The sequence below is a fragment of the Platalea leucorodia genome (assembly GCF_965183815.1).
Source record: "Platalea leucorodia genome assembly, chromosome: 4".
NCBI classification, from domain to species: domain Eukaryota; kingdom Metazoa; phylum Chordata; class Aves; order Pelecaniformes; family Threskiornithidae; genus Platalea; species Platalea leucorodia.
This window is the reverse complement of record NC_138826.1, coordinates 83,459,784-83,476,216: the sequence shown is the minus strand read 5'-3', so window position 1 is coordinate 83,476,216 and position 16,433 is coordinate 83,459,784. Positions and strand designations below refer to the sequence as shown.

At 37.1% G+C, this 16,433-nt stretch overlaps 1 protein-coding gene across 1 annotated transcript in view; it reads left to right on the top strand.

Moving 5' to 3' along the window:
* The window catches only part of PTPRQ (protein tyrosine phosphatase receptor type Q), a gene marked incomplete at its 5' end in the record, with an annotated part of 143,671 nt that extends 127,814 nt beyond the window's left edge, over positions 1-15,857 (top strand). The window contains 8 exons of the mRNA XM_082308524.1: positions 2,966-3,056; positions 4,467-4,543; positions 7,032-7,166; positions 7,279-7,404; positions 9,627-9,775; positions 11,615-11,750; positions 15,351-15,474; positions 15,761-15,857. Of these exons, the coding sequence (XP_082164650.1) occupies positions 2,966-3,056; positions 4,467-4,543; positions 7,032-7,166; positions 7,279-7,404; positions 9,627-9,775; positions 11,615-11,750; positions 15,351-15,474; positions 15,761-15,798 (876 nt within the window). The 3' untranslated portion in view covers positions 15,799-15,857. The remainder of the gene's footprint in view (positions 1-2,965; positions 3,057-4,466; positions 4,544-7,031; positions 7,167-7,278; positions 7,405-9,626; positions 9,776-11,614; positions 11,751-15,350; positions 15,475-15,760) is intronic.
* Positions 15,858-16,433: the final 576 nt, after the last annotated feature.

Below are 16,433 nucleotides of genomic sequence, written 5' to 3'. Positions count from 1 at the left end.
TCTCATCTAATTTTCTGGATTGACCAACCTGCTGTGCCTGGAGGTCTCCAGGGTTCAATCTCGGCCCACGTGTGAACATGGCCTGTGTGTAAATGTGATGAGAAGAGAATCTGGACCTCGGAATGGATCTGGACCCATGTCTTGTCAGAAAAGACAAGTTTAAAGAAACCATAGGGAGCCACAGTAACTGATGGTGGGCACCACCTAGCTGATATTCAGACTTCCAGCTTTCCAGACGATTCATGTATCTCTCAATAGCTTTGGGAGATCAAGTTTTTCTAGTAACTGGCAAATTACTGAAACAGAAATAATTCTATAAATGTTTTACAATAAGTTCTCTTCATGAGTAAAAAAGTGAAATACCGCCGAACGTCACCACAGAACCATAAAAGTACTACAGTAAACAAAGAGCGAATTAATTATTTCAAAGTTTTATGAGTGTGCAAAGAAATATGGTTTCTGTGACAAATTGTTATTGAATCTGGGAATCCAAATAGTCCTTCCCCAGTTCTGAAAATAATCATTTAGACTGAAATCCATACTGATGCAGAGAATTAGTAGGAGGCTTTTGAGCACTTGTTCAGATATGGAAGCATCATTACAAAAATAACATAATCTGCTTCTTTATTTATTTCCTCTCTACTACAAAGTACTGTACAACAGTGCTACTTCCATACTAGTTAACTGGCAAGCTAAGACTCAGAGGAGTGAGGCAAATGAGGCAAGTTAAAGTTCACGTGACGTGCACATGATAAGGGATCCCATGGCCCATAACACCTGCAAAATGCTATGGGCATTTTGTGTACGTTCTTCCTTCATGCAAAATTCAATGACAGAAATTTTGTGGGGAAGTTTCAGCTTTCTGAATGAGAGGAATTTTAACATCTCCACCCTTAGCTGTGTTTTACTGTTCTTATCAAATTGTGACAGGAATGTACAGCCCTCTACTCTGTCTGAGAACAGGGATCTTTCTCTAGGTTCAGTTATAGGATTGGGGCTTTACTTCTCTAGGGAATTATTGAGACAAAAGGCAGAGGCAACTGAATAGGTAAAAGAAATGTGCCTTGAGTATGGCAGAGGTTGATTCAAAGACAAGATTTTAAAATAATGAGTTCCTTTAAAGGTATTTTGCTACAGTATATTACAGTCCTTCATTTAGTTTTGTATTTACTTCATGTTTGTTAACCATGTTTTTTAATTCTTTACCATACAGATGTAAATGTAAAGTCAGCCATTCTTTATAAGGTGATTTTAAGTCAGAAACTTTCTTTTTAGAAGGGGCATAATCATAGACTTTTCATCCCTCGGAAACATAGATATTTAGAGAGATTTTGAAGGGCATGGATGGGATCTAGTCCCTTGTTACTTTTCAAAGGGAGATGAGCATCTCTGCAATTCTTCCCCTAATTCTTTCCACAAGGAAATACGTGTCAGAGCTAGGAAGAGAAACCATTTTCCCCCTCCCATTCAGAACCACCTGCAGTTATATTATCAAGAGTATCATTATAGAAGTGAAGTAGTCCTCATGCTTCAGGCCATAGGATTTTTGTCAGATGGTGAAAGAAACAAATTTCTTATGGGATAATATTGCATATAATACAGTTCAAGGGTTTTGAGCTGTCTTTTATATGTCAGACATTAGCTGTTGTACAAAATAGGATATCAGAGTAGATGAATTATTGACTTGGTTTATTACATCAGTTTTTAAATTATCCCATTTTGTTAAAACTTATGTTAAATTATTCTTAATATCTGAACCCATCAAATAAGACTGACAAAATATTTGAATTAGCAATGAAAGAAAAACACCAGAATAAAAAACACTCCTGCTTTTTCCACTTTTCATTACCTCTTTCATTTATTTATTTATATATTTGCTAATAGTTGCCCATTAAATTTTATTTATAGAAGACAAACTGTCTCAAATACCTGGGCAAAAGAGCACTTGAAAATAATTAACATCATTGAATCTGACAGTAGGGCTATCTGCCCCACTTTTGGAGTTAGCCCATGTAGAGAAAAACTGTTAATATTAAAAGACAAATTTGAAGAGATTTCTCAGCACAAGTGGCAAAATTTTGTGTTGTACTCATTCAAAGCAATAGGTAGATCTCTTCATTTGTATCTTAGCTAGATGTTGAAATAGACTTGCGTATAACATTTGTCAAACGAAGTGAAAATCTGTTACAGTTAATGTAGTTATTAACTTAGAAATTCTGGCTAAATTCTGGCTTTTCTAAGAGTTTTCTATTCTCCTATCACCGCTACAAGATCATCACATTAATACGTTTTCTCCATTAACAGGTTATGAAGTTGTCTCCACTCTTTTACTCAGCTTTGGAAATGATACCTATTTATGTATATGAACACCCCCATCAAATACGTTCCTCAATATGAATGATTTGTCCATCTCCGCCCATCAGTAACAGAACTAATGACCAGTTATGAAAATGCAGTACAACCCAAAATAACTTTTCCCACCCCTTTCACAAACAGTCCCGTGAACAATAGCTAATTGCCAGTTGTCTCAACTTAATTAAATTCTCATCAGTTCTCATGCTGTGGCAAGAACTCTCCCAAGCTACAGGAGTCAGGAAAAGGCATTATTCAAGAATAAGGCTGAGTCAGTAGGGCATGGTAACCAAGCGTGTGACTTCAGGAAAACACAGAAAAGAACTACAAAAGGTGATAGGCTGACTTGATCCAGACTTGTAAAGGTGAAAGTTCATGTAAGCTTTAATTGTTCAACTTGACAGCATTGTCTGCAGCGCTGCATCTAATGTTGCTGGTGTAACTGGGGTTGACAGTGAGGTGGAATGCTCTGTAATGCTTCCAGCTGTTCTTAGAAATGCACTCTGTTGCAGAACTAAAGAATTCTTCCTCTTACTGGAGTGGCTGTGTCATTTTCTATATTCACTGAAGGTGAAATGCAAAGGTTTGCCAACAAACATTTATTCCTCTACAGGAACTTCCCAAGTTTCTTGAAGACCTTGCTTCAACTGATGCTGATCTGCCTTGGAACAGGTCTAAGAATCGTTTCCCAAACATAAAGCCATGTATGTGTGCTTACCGATTAACTCCTCCGTTTTGCTCTCTACCTCCGATAGTGCAGCATATATTTGGAATGAAACTGTATTTTTGTTTGATCTTTGTAATGGCAGAACAATCATGTCCATGTTATGAAATAATTTTCTGTCAAGTAATCTGTCTTTTCATTGTGTTTTTTTTAAAGACAGGTTTTTTTGCAAGTAGCTTTCAACTTGGTCTCACAAGCTTTAATATGCAGGTGCAAGAAACTGTAGCCTCAATAGTTTCTTAGCTTTGTAATTCAAGCCACGTAGCGAACTCTTTAACATTCTTCCTTGGTTTTTTTTCCCTTTAGTGAGAAGTAATTTTTTTTAAACATATAAAATCCACATGTTTGTGCATTCAGCTACCTCAGGAGCCTGGGTATGCTTTCTTGTGGATATGTGTACATGTGCTATGAAGGTTCCACAGAAGATCAGAGTGACTGTATGATAACTTGTAAGCCAAGGCTAGATTTTATCACAGGAGACAGGAGTCTGTCTCTCTGTACTCAACACTGCTTCATTTTTCAGTTAATAAGACAAGAAATGTCATTATTATTTTAGGCATTAGCTGTGATGTGAGATGGGGAGCATGGCATTCCTTGGTTAATAATGCTACATTCTGTGCTATTAACTTTTCAGAGCAGCTGTTCCTGCTATCTACTGCCCTGCTCAAGACATACTCTAAGTTACAGTCACTAAAAATTGATATTCATGACACGCAATGAAATATGAACAGATGAGTTTCATAAATCTTTAACTTTGTATTCTAATTTTTTTTACTAAGTTGAGGACCAAACATCAAAATTTGGAATGTTTGATTTCAGCATTTACTTATTCACATATGACATCTTTCCTGGTTTTTTGTCATTTCTGCATACACAACGTGGGCCCAAATGGGAAACCCTCAATCTTTTTTTTTTTTTTTTTTCTGTAATAATGAGCTTACCTTATGTAAAAGAAGTAAAAGTACATAAAAGTGCCAGGATCTGGCTCAAATCTGTGACCTGGACAGCAAGTATATAGGAAAGACTGTCAGACCCCTGACCCTGCTGTCTGATTCACACGGAGGTTGTCTGTGATAGAACAACATAGCTTAAAGTACACGGACTACCTTTAGGCAGAGTATTCTCCCATACATACATCAAATTGGAGGTTTTGGCACATTTTAATTAAAAAGTATTATATTAAAATATGTCTGGGACATTAAAGGATGACTATACAGTAATGGAAATTGGTTAAATTCCCTTTGTAATTAGTGTTCTAATATGTCAAGTATTGTTAGATTAGCAACAATAACAGTATTTTTGATTTCTTAGCACTCCAGGAACACTTGTTACATGCATCTGTGGTTTTTGACCAAATCTTTTAGTTAACTAGACTTTATTTCCATGACAGATAATAACAACAGAGTAAAGCTGATGCCTGATGCTGGTATTCCTGGATCTGACTACATTAATGCCAGCTACGTGTCTGTAAGTAGAAAGTGTCTCACATTTTTACTATATTTGTTTTCTGGTAGAAGAGAGAGTCAAAAAATAACTTGCAAGAAGAACAAGATTCTAATTTTTCTTTCATTCACTACAGCTACTGTTGCCATGGAATTATTCAAGTGACTCCTGTGGCATTGAACATGAGAGTTAAAAATATAAATTAACCCATTTTCATTGCTAAGCAATGATTTTCAGTAGTAATCAAAACTGTGTCCAGCAAATTGTGTCATACCATTATCATTAAAGACAATAGTGAAACTCCCACTGAGGCCAATTGTTTAGACAGGTGTTATTTGGTCTCTTGGTTCAGGAGTTGGAGCTATTGTATATGAACAGGACAATGTAAAGATAATTGAACTGAAAATTTTCATAGAAATGGCTAACAGTTTTGGTGAGTGGGATTGGTATGCCCCTTATTATTTTGTGAAAGTTATGATGGAGGAAAATGCAAATAAGATTCTTGAAGAAGAAACTAATGTTATATTTCTCATTCTCAGCTTTCTTCCTAGACCTTCCATTTTCTAATTGTGTTCTCAGTAAATTCTTAGTGTATATTTTTATCTCGTTTTTGTCATGTTGAAGCTCAAAGTGTGACTTACAATTATGCATTTAATTTGTTGTAGCAGTGGCTGGTGGTCTCACATGAGGTCAAGGCTTGATTTGCACTAAGCACTATTCAAACACATAGCAAGACATGCAGACTGTAGTCTAAACGGATGAGACAATGGCAGGTAGAAATAGTTATTTCCAGGTAATTAAGAGACATTCACAGCGAATAAGCAATAGAGCTTCTTCCTCTCTCATTAGCAAAAGCTATTTATTCCCTTTACATGGGATGTCCTGGTTCTGACAGTTAGCAGATAGGAAGAGCCATGCCACGTTGTTACTTGACGCTGGGACTATACACGGAACCACTGAGAAGGAGACCAGACAGCTTGGAGCATGGCCGAGTCTTTACCCGTCCTGTCACTAACTGCCATGCCAAGGCTTAGGCAGGGAGCACTAACAGCAGCTTCCAAAGAGCTGCGGCAAAAGCCAACTGCAGAGTGTTCCCTGATGAGATTTTGCATGTCTTTACTGCATAGAGGCATCCCACTTTAGGTCACTGTTCATCAGTGAATAGACAACTGTAATGTTATCATTTCTCAGGGCTAAAGCTTTGCTCTTTATATGCTCTCACTTTCCGTATTTGTGGATGTGTAAATTTATAAATGCATATAGCTGTAGATATACAGTGTGTGTGTGTGTGTGTGTGTGTGTGTGTGTGTGTGTGTGTGTATTTACATACCTATTTATCTAGGTGTATATACATATGCATACATATAAAGAGAGTGAAAGAATCTTGTGTGTAGTTTTAACAAATGGGAAGTTGGCTGCTGCTTTTATTTCCATTGGTTAAGCAAGAAAAAGTCAGTAAACTGAACTGTGAGCTTTGCATCCCTGAATTACAGTTTCTCACCTCACTCTTAAACTAGGGAGGATTAACATAGTTTCTCACTGCCACCTGTTCTGTATATTATAGATGGAGTAAGTAACAGGCAGCTGTGAATTATAGGGCTATAATTCCAACCAGGAGCTTCGGTGGTGCTATAAACCACTGTGTCAGTTGTTTTGAGCAATAAGCAGAACTCCGTGATATTATAGACCGCTAGCTCTACAGAATAAATTTATTGCTATTATTTCTATTGTTGTTATTTTAAACTTTCTGTAGTACATAAGAGTTCCTGCAGGGTAAACTTAGTTTCTTTGAGGAAACAGATCCATGAGAACCCATGCACTGACAGCATTTACACAGATTTTTTTTCAACAAGCTTCCTTCTCCCCAAGTTTTACATCAATTTATAAATGAACTAAACAGCAGAAGCCAACACTAAAATAAACGTCAACCCCTACAGTAGGTTTCTCAAAGACCTTTTATCAGCGATCATTTGTTTGAGTAACCTCTATCCCTAAGCTAAAGCAGATCGCTGACGATCACTGGAAGGACAGGGTCATCATTCTGGTGTGTAGCTTGCACTAGCTCTCAGACCACTCCTTAGTTGTTTCCCTGGCTCCACTGCTGCTTAGCACTATTTAATTCTACTTTGTTGGCCACCTCCTGACACAGTTCTTGGTGACCTCTGGCTGCAGTAAGGCTAATATGAAGGCTTAGATATTTTTAAATGAGAATTACTGACTTGATGTCACTGTAATTTCTCTGCTAAATGCATTTCTATTAGGATGGCATTTCCCAAACTTTATTAGAGCATTCTTTCATAACTGGTCTGCATGGTGGAAAAAATGCTATTACTTCCTTAGGTTTCCAGGGCCATCTGCCATGCGATGATTAGCCAGGCCTATGCCAATTTGTTTAGTATGTCTGACAAGGTTCTAGCCTTAGGCGTGATAGCTACAGGCACAACTATGAGACACATGCAAACTCTTTTTTTCCTTGCCAACCATTATATATTGAATATTTTCTTTTTCTTAGGGTTATTTGTGTCCAAATGAGTTTATTGCAACTCAGGGACCATTACCAGGAACAGTGGGCGATTTCTGGAGAATGGTGTGGGAGACGAGAGCAAAAACACTTGTGATGCTTACACAATGTTTTGAAAAAGGACGGGTAAGTTACCAGTGTACCAATTCAGAGCGTTTGATATAATTGGAAATTCTGTATGTAGTTTCCATCAAGATTATAATATGATCATTGTTAATTAGTAATCATCTCCCTGCAGATAAGATGTCATCAGTACTGGCCAGAAGATAATAAACCAGTTACTGTGTTTGGGGATATAGTGATTACTAAATTGATGGAAGATGTTCAAATAGACTGGACCATCAGAGATCTAAAAATTGAAAGGGTAAGCCAGAGCTGGAAGCTGATTTAATAAAACCCATCCAGCACCTCAAAGAACATCAGATATGCTCCATCCCACCCAACTATCCCTCGGTATTATTCTTTTAATCTTTTAATGCATATGCATTGTACCACCTGGTTTTCGTGCATTTTGTTTTCATTCCTGTTTTTTTCTTTCCTGAGCATTTTCTCCAGTTTCTGTCACAAAGAGCCCAGATATGTGGCTGACATGCTATGAAGGGCCTATCAAGGTTACTGAACCTCTGGTCTGGTGGGAGGTGAAGTTTCTATTTGGACACCTCAGTTGTCTCTTCTAGAAAGGAGTAATCCTAACCATTCTGGGATCAGACAAATCCCTTTGAATGTATCCCTCTCAGATTAAAGGGCAAGATTCTCTGGTGCAGCGCAGCTGTTTTTCATTGTACCACCAGTTGTATTGGCCTCCACCCCCAGGAGATTCACCCAATATAAATGAGAATCATCAGTATTACTCCCACTCTTTGTGCTGGGAAGCGGGGTGGGAGGTACAGCATAGATGTTCATCTTTGTCATGATCCACAACTATAGTTTCCACTCTTTGGAAAAATTAGCACCCAGCGTTAAGTCAGACCAGCAGGTGGGCTCAGAAAGCAATCTGGGCATAATGACCCAAGATGAAGTCAGTCTTCTTTTGCAGTCCCAACATTGACCTGTGTTGTATGCAGTACAGCCAGATCCTAGGACCTGAACTCGACTATCCAAATACATGCGTTACCATCCTGTGGCACGTGCATGTGACAAAAGGAACAGAGCAGTTAGGGGATTGTCTCAGTGGTCACCCCATAAGGCTATGTTAAACACATAGTACAGGACAATTCAACATTTTAAAAAGAGTGAGAGAAGATAAACTTTTTTCAGCTAAAATAAGACATAGATTTTCCAAGACTGGAAAAGGGACTATTTAGAGTAAAAATGCATGCCAGCAAAATGTGAAGTCACCTGTGTTGACCAGGGTGAGGCTGAAAAGAAAAGAAAACAAAACATGACCTGAATTGACCAAGTGATCCATTTACTATAGCTGAATTACCCTGCACAAGAAGCTGTGTCCTTTATAAGCATGTCATTAAATCTGCCATATTGCTGGCTTTAAGATTGTACTTCATCTACCATTCACAAATGGATGGATTCTTGATGATCTTCCAGTGAAGGTAAAAAGCATATGTGTGGGAAATCATTCACAGTTATTGCCATATTGCATCCAAAGTCACTTCTCCTTTGTTTTTATGTTGATCCATTTTAAAAATATAGACCCAAAGTAGTTGCTACACATAATTGTTCACAGTTGTTCAGCGTTTCTTGCAATATGAAAAGAGCAAGTGGTTGGTTCAAAATAAATTAAAAAAAAAGGAACTGGTTCATTACACAACAGTTGATTAAACTGTGGTACTTCTTGCTGCAAGATATTGTGAATGCTAAAAACTTACAGGGCTTCCTAAAATCTGGAGAAATTAGTAGAAAAAAATTCTGACACTATTAAATTTTGAGATAGCATCTCTGACTGAGGCACTTCCTAAGTAACAAACTGTTAAGATTGGAAAGGATATTCTGTGGAACTATAGATAGATTGTTGTCTTGTTTTATAATTTTCCCTAAGATTTTTCCTTGAGTACTGTTGGAAACAGGATATTGTTCTAGACAGGCCTTTGGGATGGTCCTGTGCTTTTATTCTTATGTCCTTCGTAGTTAATTTAGATATCAGATCATAACCAGCTCTTTTCTTTGAGTTACTATTGCTGCTGCTCTGATTGAGACGGCATCAAACACTTAGAAAATATATTTGTGTTTACCAACATATGTGTGTTTGCCTTGACTACATTAGATCAGTCTTAGAATGTTTGGTTTTCCCTAAATAAGTTTGTCAGCCCAGTTCACTAAACTTCTTATAGAGCTGTAGAAACTTCAACCTGTAATATACAAATTACATTGATAAGGTGACTGAAGTCAAATGGAGAATGGCTGCTGAAGTCATTAATACTTCCTGAGGGATGGACTTGATGCCATCTCTCTCAAGAAACCTGCCATAAGCTCTCTGCACAACAAATTATCCCTTGGCACAAGTACATCTTACAATTATTATGCTATTCTGCTTTTCTTTTTTACATGAAATTGCTGAGAAGTTTACATGTAGCTTTGTGGATCTTCTGTCACATTTCTTCTGCAAAAAATGCCTTACTTTATATTTTTCAGCATGGAGACTGCATGATGGTGCGGCAGTGTAACTTTACTTCTTGGCCAGAACATGGAGTCCCTGAAACTACTGCACCAATTATCCATTTTGTAAAACTTATCCGTGCAAGTCGAGCACATGATAATACACCGATGGTGGTTCACTGCAGGTAAGCGTTTTCACCAAATCATTATTTAGTGTCTTATAATTTTATAATTTCAATTGCATATTAATGCTCAGGGCAGTTGCCAGAAGAAGAACAATGAAAACCGAGTGCACAGGTGTGGTTCTAGTATGGACAGCAGTGAAGGTTTCTCTAGCAGTGCTCCTTAGTCCTTTCCAGGAGGTAAAATGCCAAAGCGTGTCTGTTCTTCCATTCTTGGAAATCCCATCGAGGTGATGTCAGTGAAACAGTTACTTCAACAACTGCAATAAGGTACTGCTGGCTTTATCTCAATTTGCCTCTTTATCATAAGAAGAGGAATAGCAACTGACATGTTGGTTTCAATTCTTTCTATTATAGTTATAGCTCTTCTTAAGAAATAAGTATTAAAAATTGTATTTAAAATGTACATGTCACATATCAAGAGGAAGAAACTACTTGGGAGCCACAGAGAATGACAAATAGGAATAAGGGTTTGCATAGGCCAGATTGCAAGCTTGGATGCCTGTAAACAGCTAAAATCTATATTTAGGCTCTTAAATAAATGGTTTGGTGGTCAGAGGTGTTCAGCTGTCATAGTTCCCATTGATTTCATACTCAACACTCTTAAACGGCTATTTCAAAGAGTAGGTGTGTGGGGAAGGCTAAGTCTTCAGGAAGGTGGTGAGTGTGTCTGCATGTTATATGCAGGTTAGTGTTCCCAACAAAGGAGTGGGCATACTTCAAAATCGTGATCTGAACTCAGAGGTCTGCGATTGATTCTTTGCCTCATTCTCACTCGGTGTGAGTCTGGAAATATGTGGAAGGAAAAGCTGGGTTTGGTGCCACAAATCTCCTCCCTAACTGTCCAGTTACTATGGGGGTTCTTTTTATTTGTCCTCAGTGTCCTACAGGTGCCACCCACAATGGGTGATAAACCCTCATTTTATTTGATATCATTGTCATTGAGTTTGACAGTTCCCTCAACTGCAGGGGCCAGAGAGACTATTACAGGAAAGAACTACATGGTCTTCATGTTTTGAGGACACTTCATGCTCTGGGGCCCCTCTGCAATGAATCCTGTCCCCTTTTCACAACACAGATACATAAAGGGGCCAGCAGGGGCCAGATACTCCATCTGTGCTCAAATTCCCGGTGTTATAAAGCAGGAGTATGTGTTCTCATATTCAGAAAGCTTATTTGTTACTTTCTGCTCACTAGATCTTACAGGTTCAAAAGAGTTTTGCTATACATTTCCTGATTATCTGCAGTGATATACTCTGCATTTATTATACTATTTGCAGAGAAGTCTGATAGTGATTTTGAGAAAATCCTATTTGTTTTCAAACCTTGAAATAAAACACTAGCTACCAGCGTGTCTTGCACACACATCCTCTTTTTAAAAGTATTTTCTTTTAAATGTTTTGCTAGATCCCATGTTGTTTTGTCTCAAATACCAAAAGCATCGCAGAATCCAGGTGTGATTTCACAAAATCTTGTGATTTTTTTTTTTTTTTTTTTATTTAGTGAGCTATAGAAAACTCACAGAAAAGCTGTAGGACCATTTTTCCACTTATACAGGTTTGGTGTAGTTATATCTCATTTGTCCGATGCAACCCCTTGTAAAATCAAAATCAGAACATGGCTCAAATCCAGATTTCACTCAATTCCATTTGGCAAGTAGACACACACACACACACACACACACACACAAAAAAAAGTAAATACTGAAAAAGATTTAATTTTTTCTGTAGTGTTTTTTTTTTCACAATAAACTTAATTTAACCAGAATATTCTAAGAAAATATTTTATACTAAAAAAAATTAACATAAAAACTTTATTTCATCTTGTGTATTATGTTCGCAGTGCTGGTGTTGGAAGAACAGGTGTTTATATTGCACTTGACCATTTAACCCAACATGTAAATGACCATGATTTTGTGGATATCTATGGACTTGTAGCTGAGTTAAGAAGTGAAAGAATGTGTATGGTACAGAATCTGGTAAGATTTATATATTTATCTCTTCTGTTTTCCTGTTTTTAAAAAGTTAGTCATACGGTCATCTGATCTCCTACAAAACAAGACTAGAAAGCTCAGAACAATCAGCTGCCTAATATATTTTCTGTCAAATCCTGATTCTTTTTGGATTTCAAGCATTGTGCAAATGTATTCTTTTTATCTATTTAAGTATATTTGTCCAGCAAAGTCTTGACAAGTGCTGAAAAGTGTGCTGAAAGATTTAGTTTTTAGAACCTAAATCATAATTTCTCAGACTTTGAGAAAGTTCATTTCAAATTTTGGGTGAAGAACAGTTGTTAAATAAAAAATGGATTTGCTCATGCACTACTCAATTTGACTTTATTTATTACTTAACTGTATTTTTGTGTGTATGTATATGTGGAGTATCCTCCAAACTTTTAAATATTCATTTACCTTTGACCTATTAACAATTCCTTGATTTTTTTTACAATTGCTTCAAATAAAATAACACATATGGATAGAATTAAGCACAGTATTCAGAGTTTGCAAAATCAAGGCAATGATGGGTTTGGGATCTAAAAAGGTGCATTTCTGGTAGACTTATTGAGTATGGCTATAAGTTAGTGATGACCTGCTGGTAAGGAAGACCTCTGCTCTATCTGGAGATCTGGGTATATGTAAAGGAGTAATAGCAGAATTTAAAGCTGATCCTAAATGCCCAGTAGAATGGAAATCCAGCTGTATTTACATAAGGCTTCTGGAATAAGCCTCCTGCAGGCCAGAACTAACCCAAAGCTGCTGCCTGAAGCCTTTGAGTCTAGAGCATGACTTCCTAACTTCTCAGTATGGGTGAGCAGTTTCAGGATGAACTTCCACATGACTGATGGATTGAAACTGATTTTAATGTAAGGAGACTTGTTCCATTAGGAATGCGATTCTCCTGTTCTATATCATAACAGAATATATGAAAAGTATGTCAGGATGTACAAAGAGAGGATAACCTCTCTTCAGCAACTGCACTTCAGAAGATTTTGTGAGACCTTCTGGTGATACTGTGTCATGCTGTTTCTTGTAAGGTGCTGTCTGATTACCAATTGCTTTCATTTTTTCCTTTTGAAGTCTTGATGCAGCTAAACAATTGCCAGGACTTTCCTGTGATGATGCATTCTGGGAATACTTTTTTTGGTTGTTGTTTTACACTTTTGACTAGAAATACAAGCATCTGAAAATAAGGCAAAGGCTGGGAGACAATTTAATGGGAGGCCCCCCCCAAAATAAAATCTTAGAACAGTAAGACATTTGATAAGATCAGTCCCAAAATGCAGTGGAGGACAATGGTCTCATGGTTCTGATTTCCAAATAGATCAAGTATTGATCTATATGCTAGCTGCAAAATCCTGAGACAGGTTGTTCTCTGTCTAGGCCATTTCTAGCTCACATTTGCAAGACTACAAAATGCAGATCAGCACTAAAACTTGACCAAAGAGAACGAAATCTTATAAAGTTTTATGGAGGATTCAGTAGCCAAGCTATTCTGACAGTTCTGTTATAAAATACTGTTTAGTGGTCTGTAATTCAGATTTTATGTGATCAGCACAGAAGATATGAAGAGAGAAGCAATTCCTTCCCAGAACTCCGTTTAGAGATCCCTCAGTCAAAGGGGAGTGAAATAAATAACAACTGGTTGCTGTCAGACCTGTGTTTTGCTTGATTACAGCTTCATAATAGTTTTCCTTTTGCCAACAGAGTCACTTTCTGTTACTGTAGCCAATGGGCACAGAATGGCCCACATCTGTGCAGTTAAACACCTCTGCAGTTGCCACTCTCTTCCCAAGCTCTCTGTAGGGAATGACCCATAGTCTGCAGTAACTCCTGAAACACACCTGGAAATTATTTGCAATAGCGCTGGTTCATGTGGATCAAAACTATGCAAGGGACTATCCAAACAATCTGAAGCAGTTTGGATGATCAAGTTCCACTGGCTGGCAATGTACCCAGACACTGTTTAATGCCCTAATGTAGATATAATTTCAATGTCCTGGTACTCTGCCTGGTGGCCTGTGCATTACCAAGGCCTGCCCTTGGACTACAGGTAGAGTGCATAACCTAATATTTAGTTATTCTTTCTCACACTTCCAACCATAAAAAAAGACTTTAAAATAATTAAGAATGTCATTAATTCTAACTGGGAAAATAACTAGTCACACATACATTCCCCAGGTATCCTGCTTCGCTCTCCCCTGGCAAACCGAGAAAGATTTTCATTGCTACATGCTCACAAGTAGTGATGTGAATGCAAGAAATTATGGAGCTTTCAGAGTCTACCTTCTGAATTGGAATAACCAGTCTAAACTCAACTGAAACTTAAGACCTTCATTCTAGAAATCCGTATTTGTCCAGTGGATCCATTAAAGTTTATCATCTTGCCAAGTCAAGTACAAAGGCTAGTTTGAAGTAATGCCATGCTATTGCTTCAGTAAGCAAGCTATTGAAAGCGTCCTGGTACTGTGTACTTCAGGGGCCTGTAAAAGTCTGTTTTATTACACGTGGCTCTGGAGCTGTGACCCTAAAACATATCCATGTAAACAAATTTCTCTTATAAATGTGAGACACGTGAATTGAAAATCGACGGCAGTTCTGAAAAAAAATATCAATTATTGAGCAGAAAAATTACAGTAATGTATTTACCCATGCAAAAGTCAAGGAAGTTAAAGTTATTTTGATCATCACCATCTGTAGAGATGTTCAAAACCTATCTGGACAAGGTCCTGGGCAATGTGCTTTACCTGACCCAGCTTGAGCAGTGGGAGTTGCACTAGGTGATCTCAACAGGTCCCCTCCAACATAAACAGATCTGTGTTCTGGCTCATTTTCTGCATCTACATACACAGGACTTCTATGTGAAGAGACGCTTAATCCATTTATTTTCTTTCTATCTGTTTTCATTCTTTTATTTCATTCTTTATTTCATTCTTACATTGCCTTTTTTTATTTTTGTCTTTTCAGCAATCATTACCCAGAGCTACTTTATATCCTTGGAAGTGTGAGATTAACTTTAGTTTCCTACTCTTTGCATTATATTCTGTTAAAGATGATGCTACATTCTAAGAAGTGTCACTAAAAATAATGTGGTTTTTTGCTCTTAGCAATGGTGCATGCTCCTAGAGCATGTAGATTTACTTGAACTTTTGCATTTGAGTGCACCCTGCTGGTTTTCTCTATGCTAGAAAGAGGAAAATTTTCTTATCTAAATATTACATTCATGTGGTTCAGTTTCTTCAGTCTGAATCTAGTGGCAAAAAGTAAACGAACATCTTTTCGTAGAAGAAACTTTTACAGAAAATTGTGGAACAGCCTATTAATCTCAGTTATGATTAGTCTCATTTCATATATCTTACTGGGCATAAGAATGAACATGTTTTGACAAATTTTAACACTTTATGCCTCATAATGAACGAAATCAGATCAGGCATATATGATACCATTGAAATACCGAGATTGCTGAGTTAAACGGCAGTTACTTCAAGAACATCTAAATGTTATATAAAAATTGAAAAAGTTTTTCAGTATTAGAAGCACATTTTTCTTCTAATCAAATATCTTTAAATTCACATCTTACAGGCACAATATATATTTTTGCATCAATGTGTATTGGATCTGTTGACAAGCAAGGGAAGTAGTCAGCCCGTATGTTTTGTAAATTATTCAGCACTGCAAAAGATGGACTCTCTGGATGCCATGGAAGGTAAGGAGATACAGATTGTCTCAAATATTATTTTTTCATAGCAGATGCATCAATTTGTCCAGACTAAGAAGCAGTAACAAATACTTAGACATGCATTTTTTGGCTTCAGAAGTGTAATTTTCTAGCAATTTGCTGCCCTTTAATCTCCCTCATGGTAATAGTCAGTGCTCAAGATGTCCACTTTTTTCCCTGCAAGATCTTTTAAATTCAGCCAAAACAGCTATCTGCCATTAGGTACTATTTGTTTACAAGGTAGGTTAATGTAATGTATCTGTTTCTTTTGTAGGTGATGTGGAGCTTGAATGGGAAGAAACTACCATGTAAATACTAAGACTAAATATTAAAGATATTGAGATTTTGAAAGTCAAAGTCGTATTTTTCTAAGCACAGGGGCCAAAGTGAATTCCCCTATTTTGATGATTAAAACAAACACAGATGGTTGAAACAACTTTTCTTCTATCAATGTGCCTTCATAAATATGTTAAAGTATTTTATTCAGATCACTGAGCAATAATGATTTGGAGTACTTTTGCACAGACTGCACTGCTGGTGTTATATGAATACTGCATTCAGTATGTATTTAAATAGAAAGTGTGTTTGAATGTATTCCTTTTTTCCAGTTATCTTTGTAAAAGAAGAAAAATGAGCCAAATACGATGTAAAAATTTCATATTCCCAGTGAACTTATTTTGGTGTGTATTTGCTGTGTCCTTTGTGTTTTGATTTTAAGTAAAACCTACAATTCCTTGAATCATTCGTGCTAGATTGGTTTCAATGTTGTCAGCTCTTGCAGATTAATTCCAATACCATTACGGTGATCTTTACCTAAATGTATGTTCTTGTGTTTTGAATCTTTTTTTACGAGTGGTAGCATATCAGCTTATGATCCTGAACAGCTGAAGAGTCACCTTCTGACATGGGGAGGATTATTCTGCTTTTACACAACACACAGTAGCTCT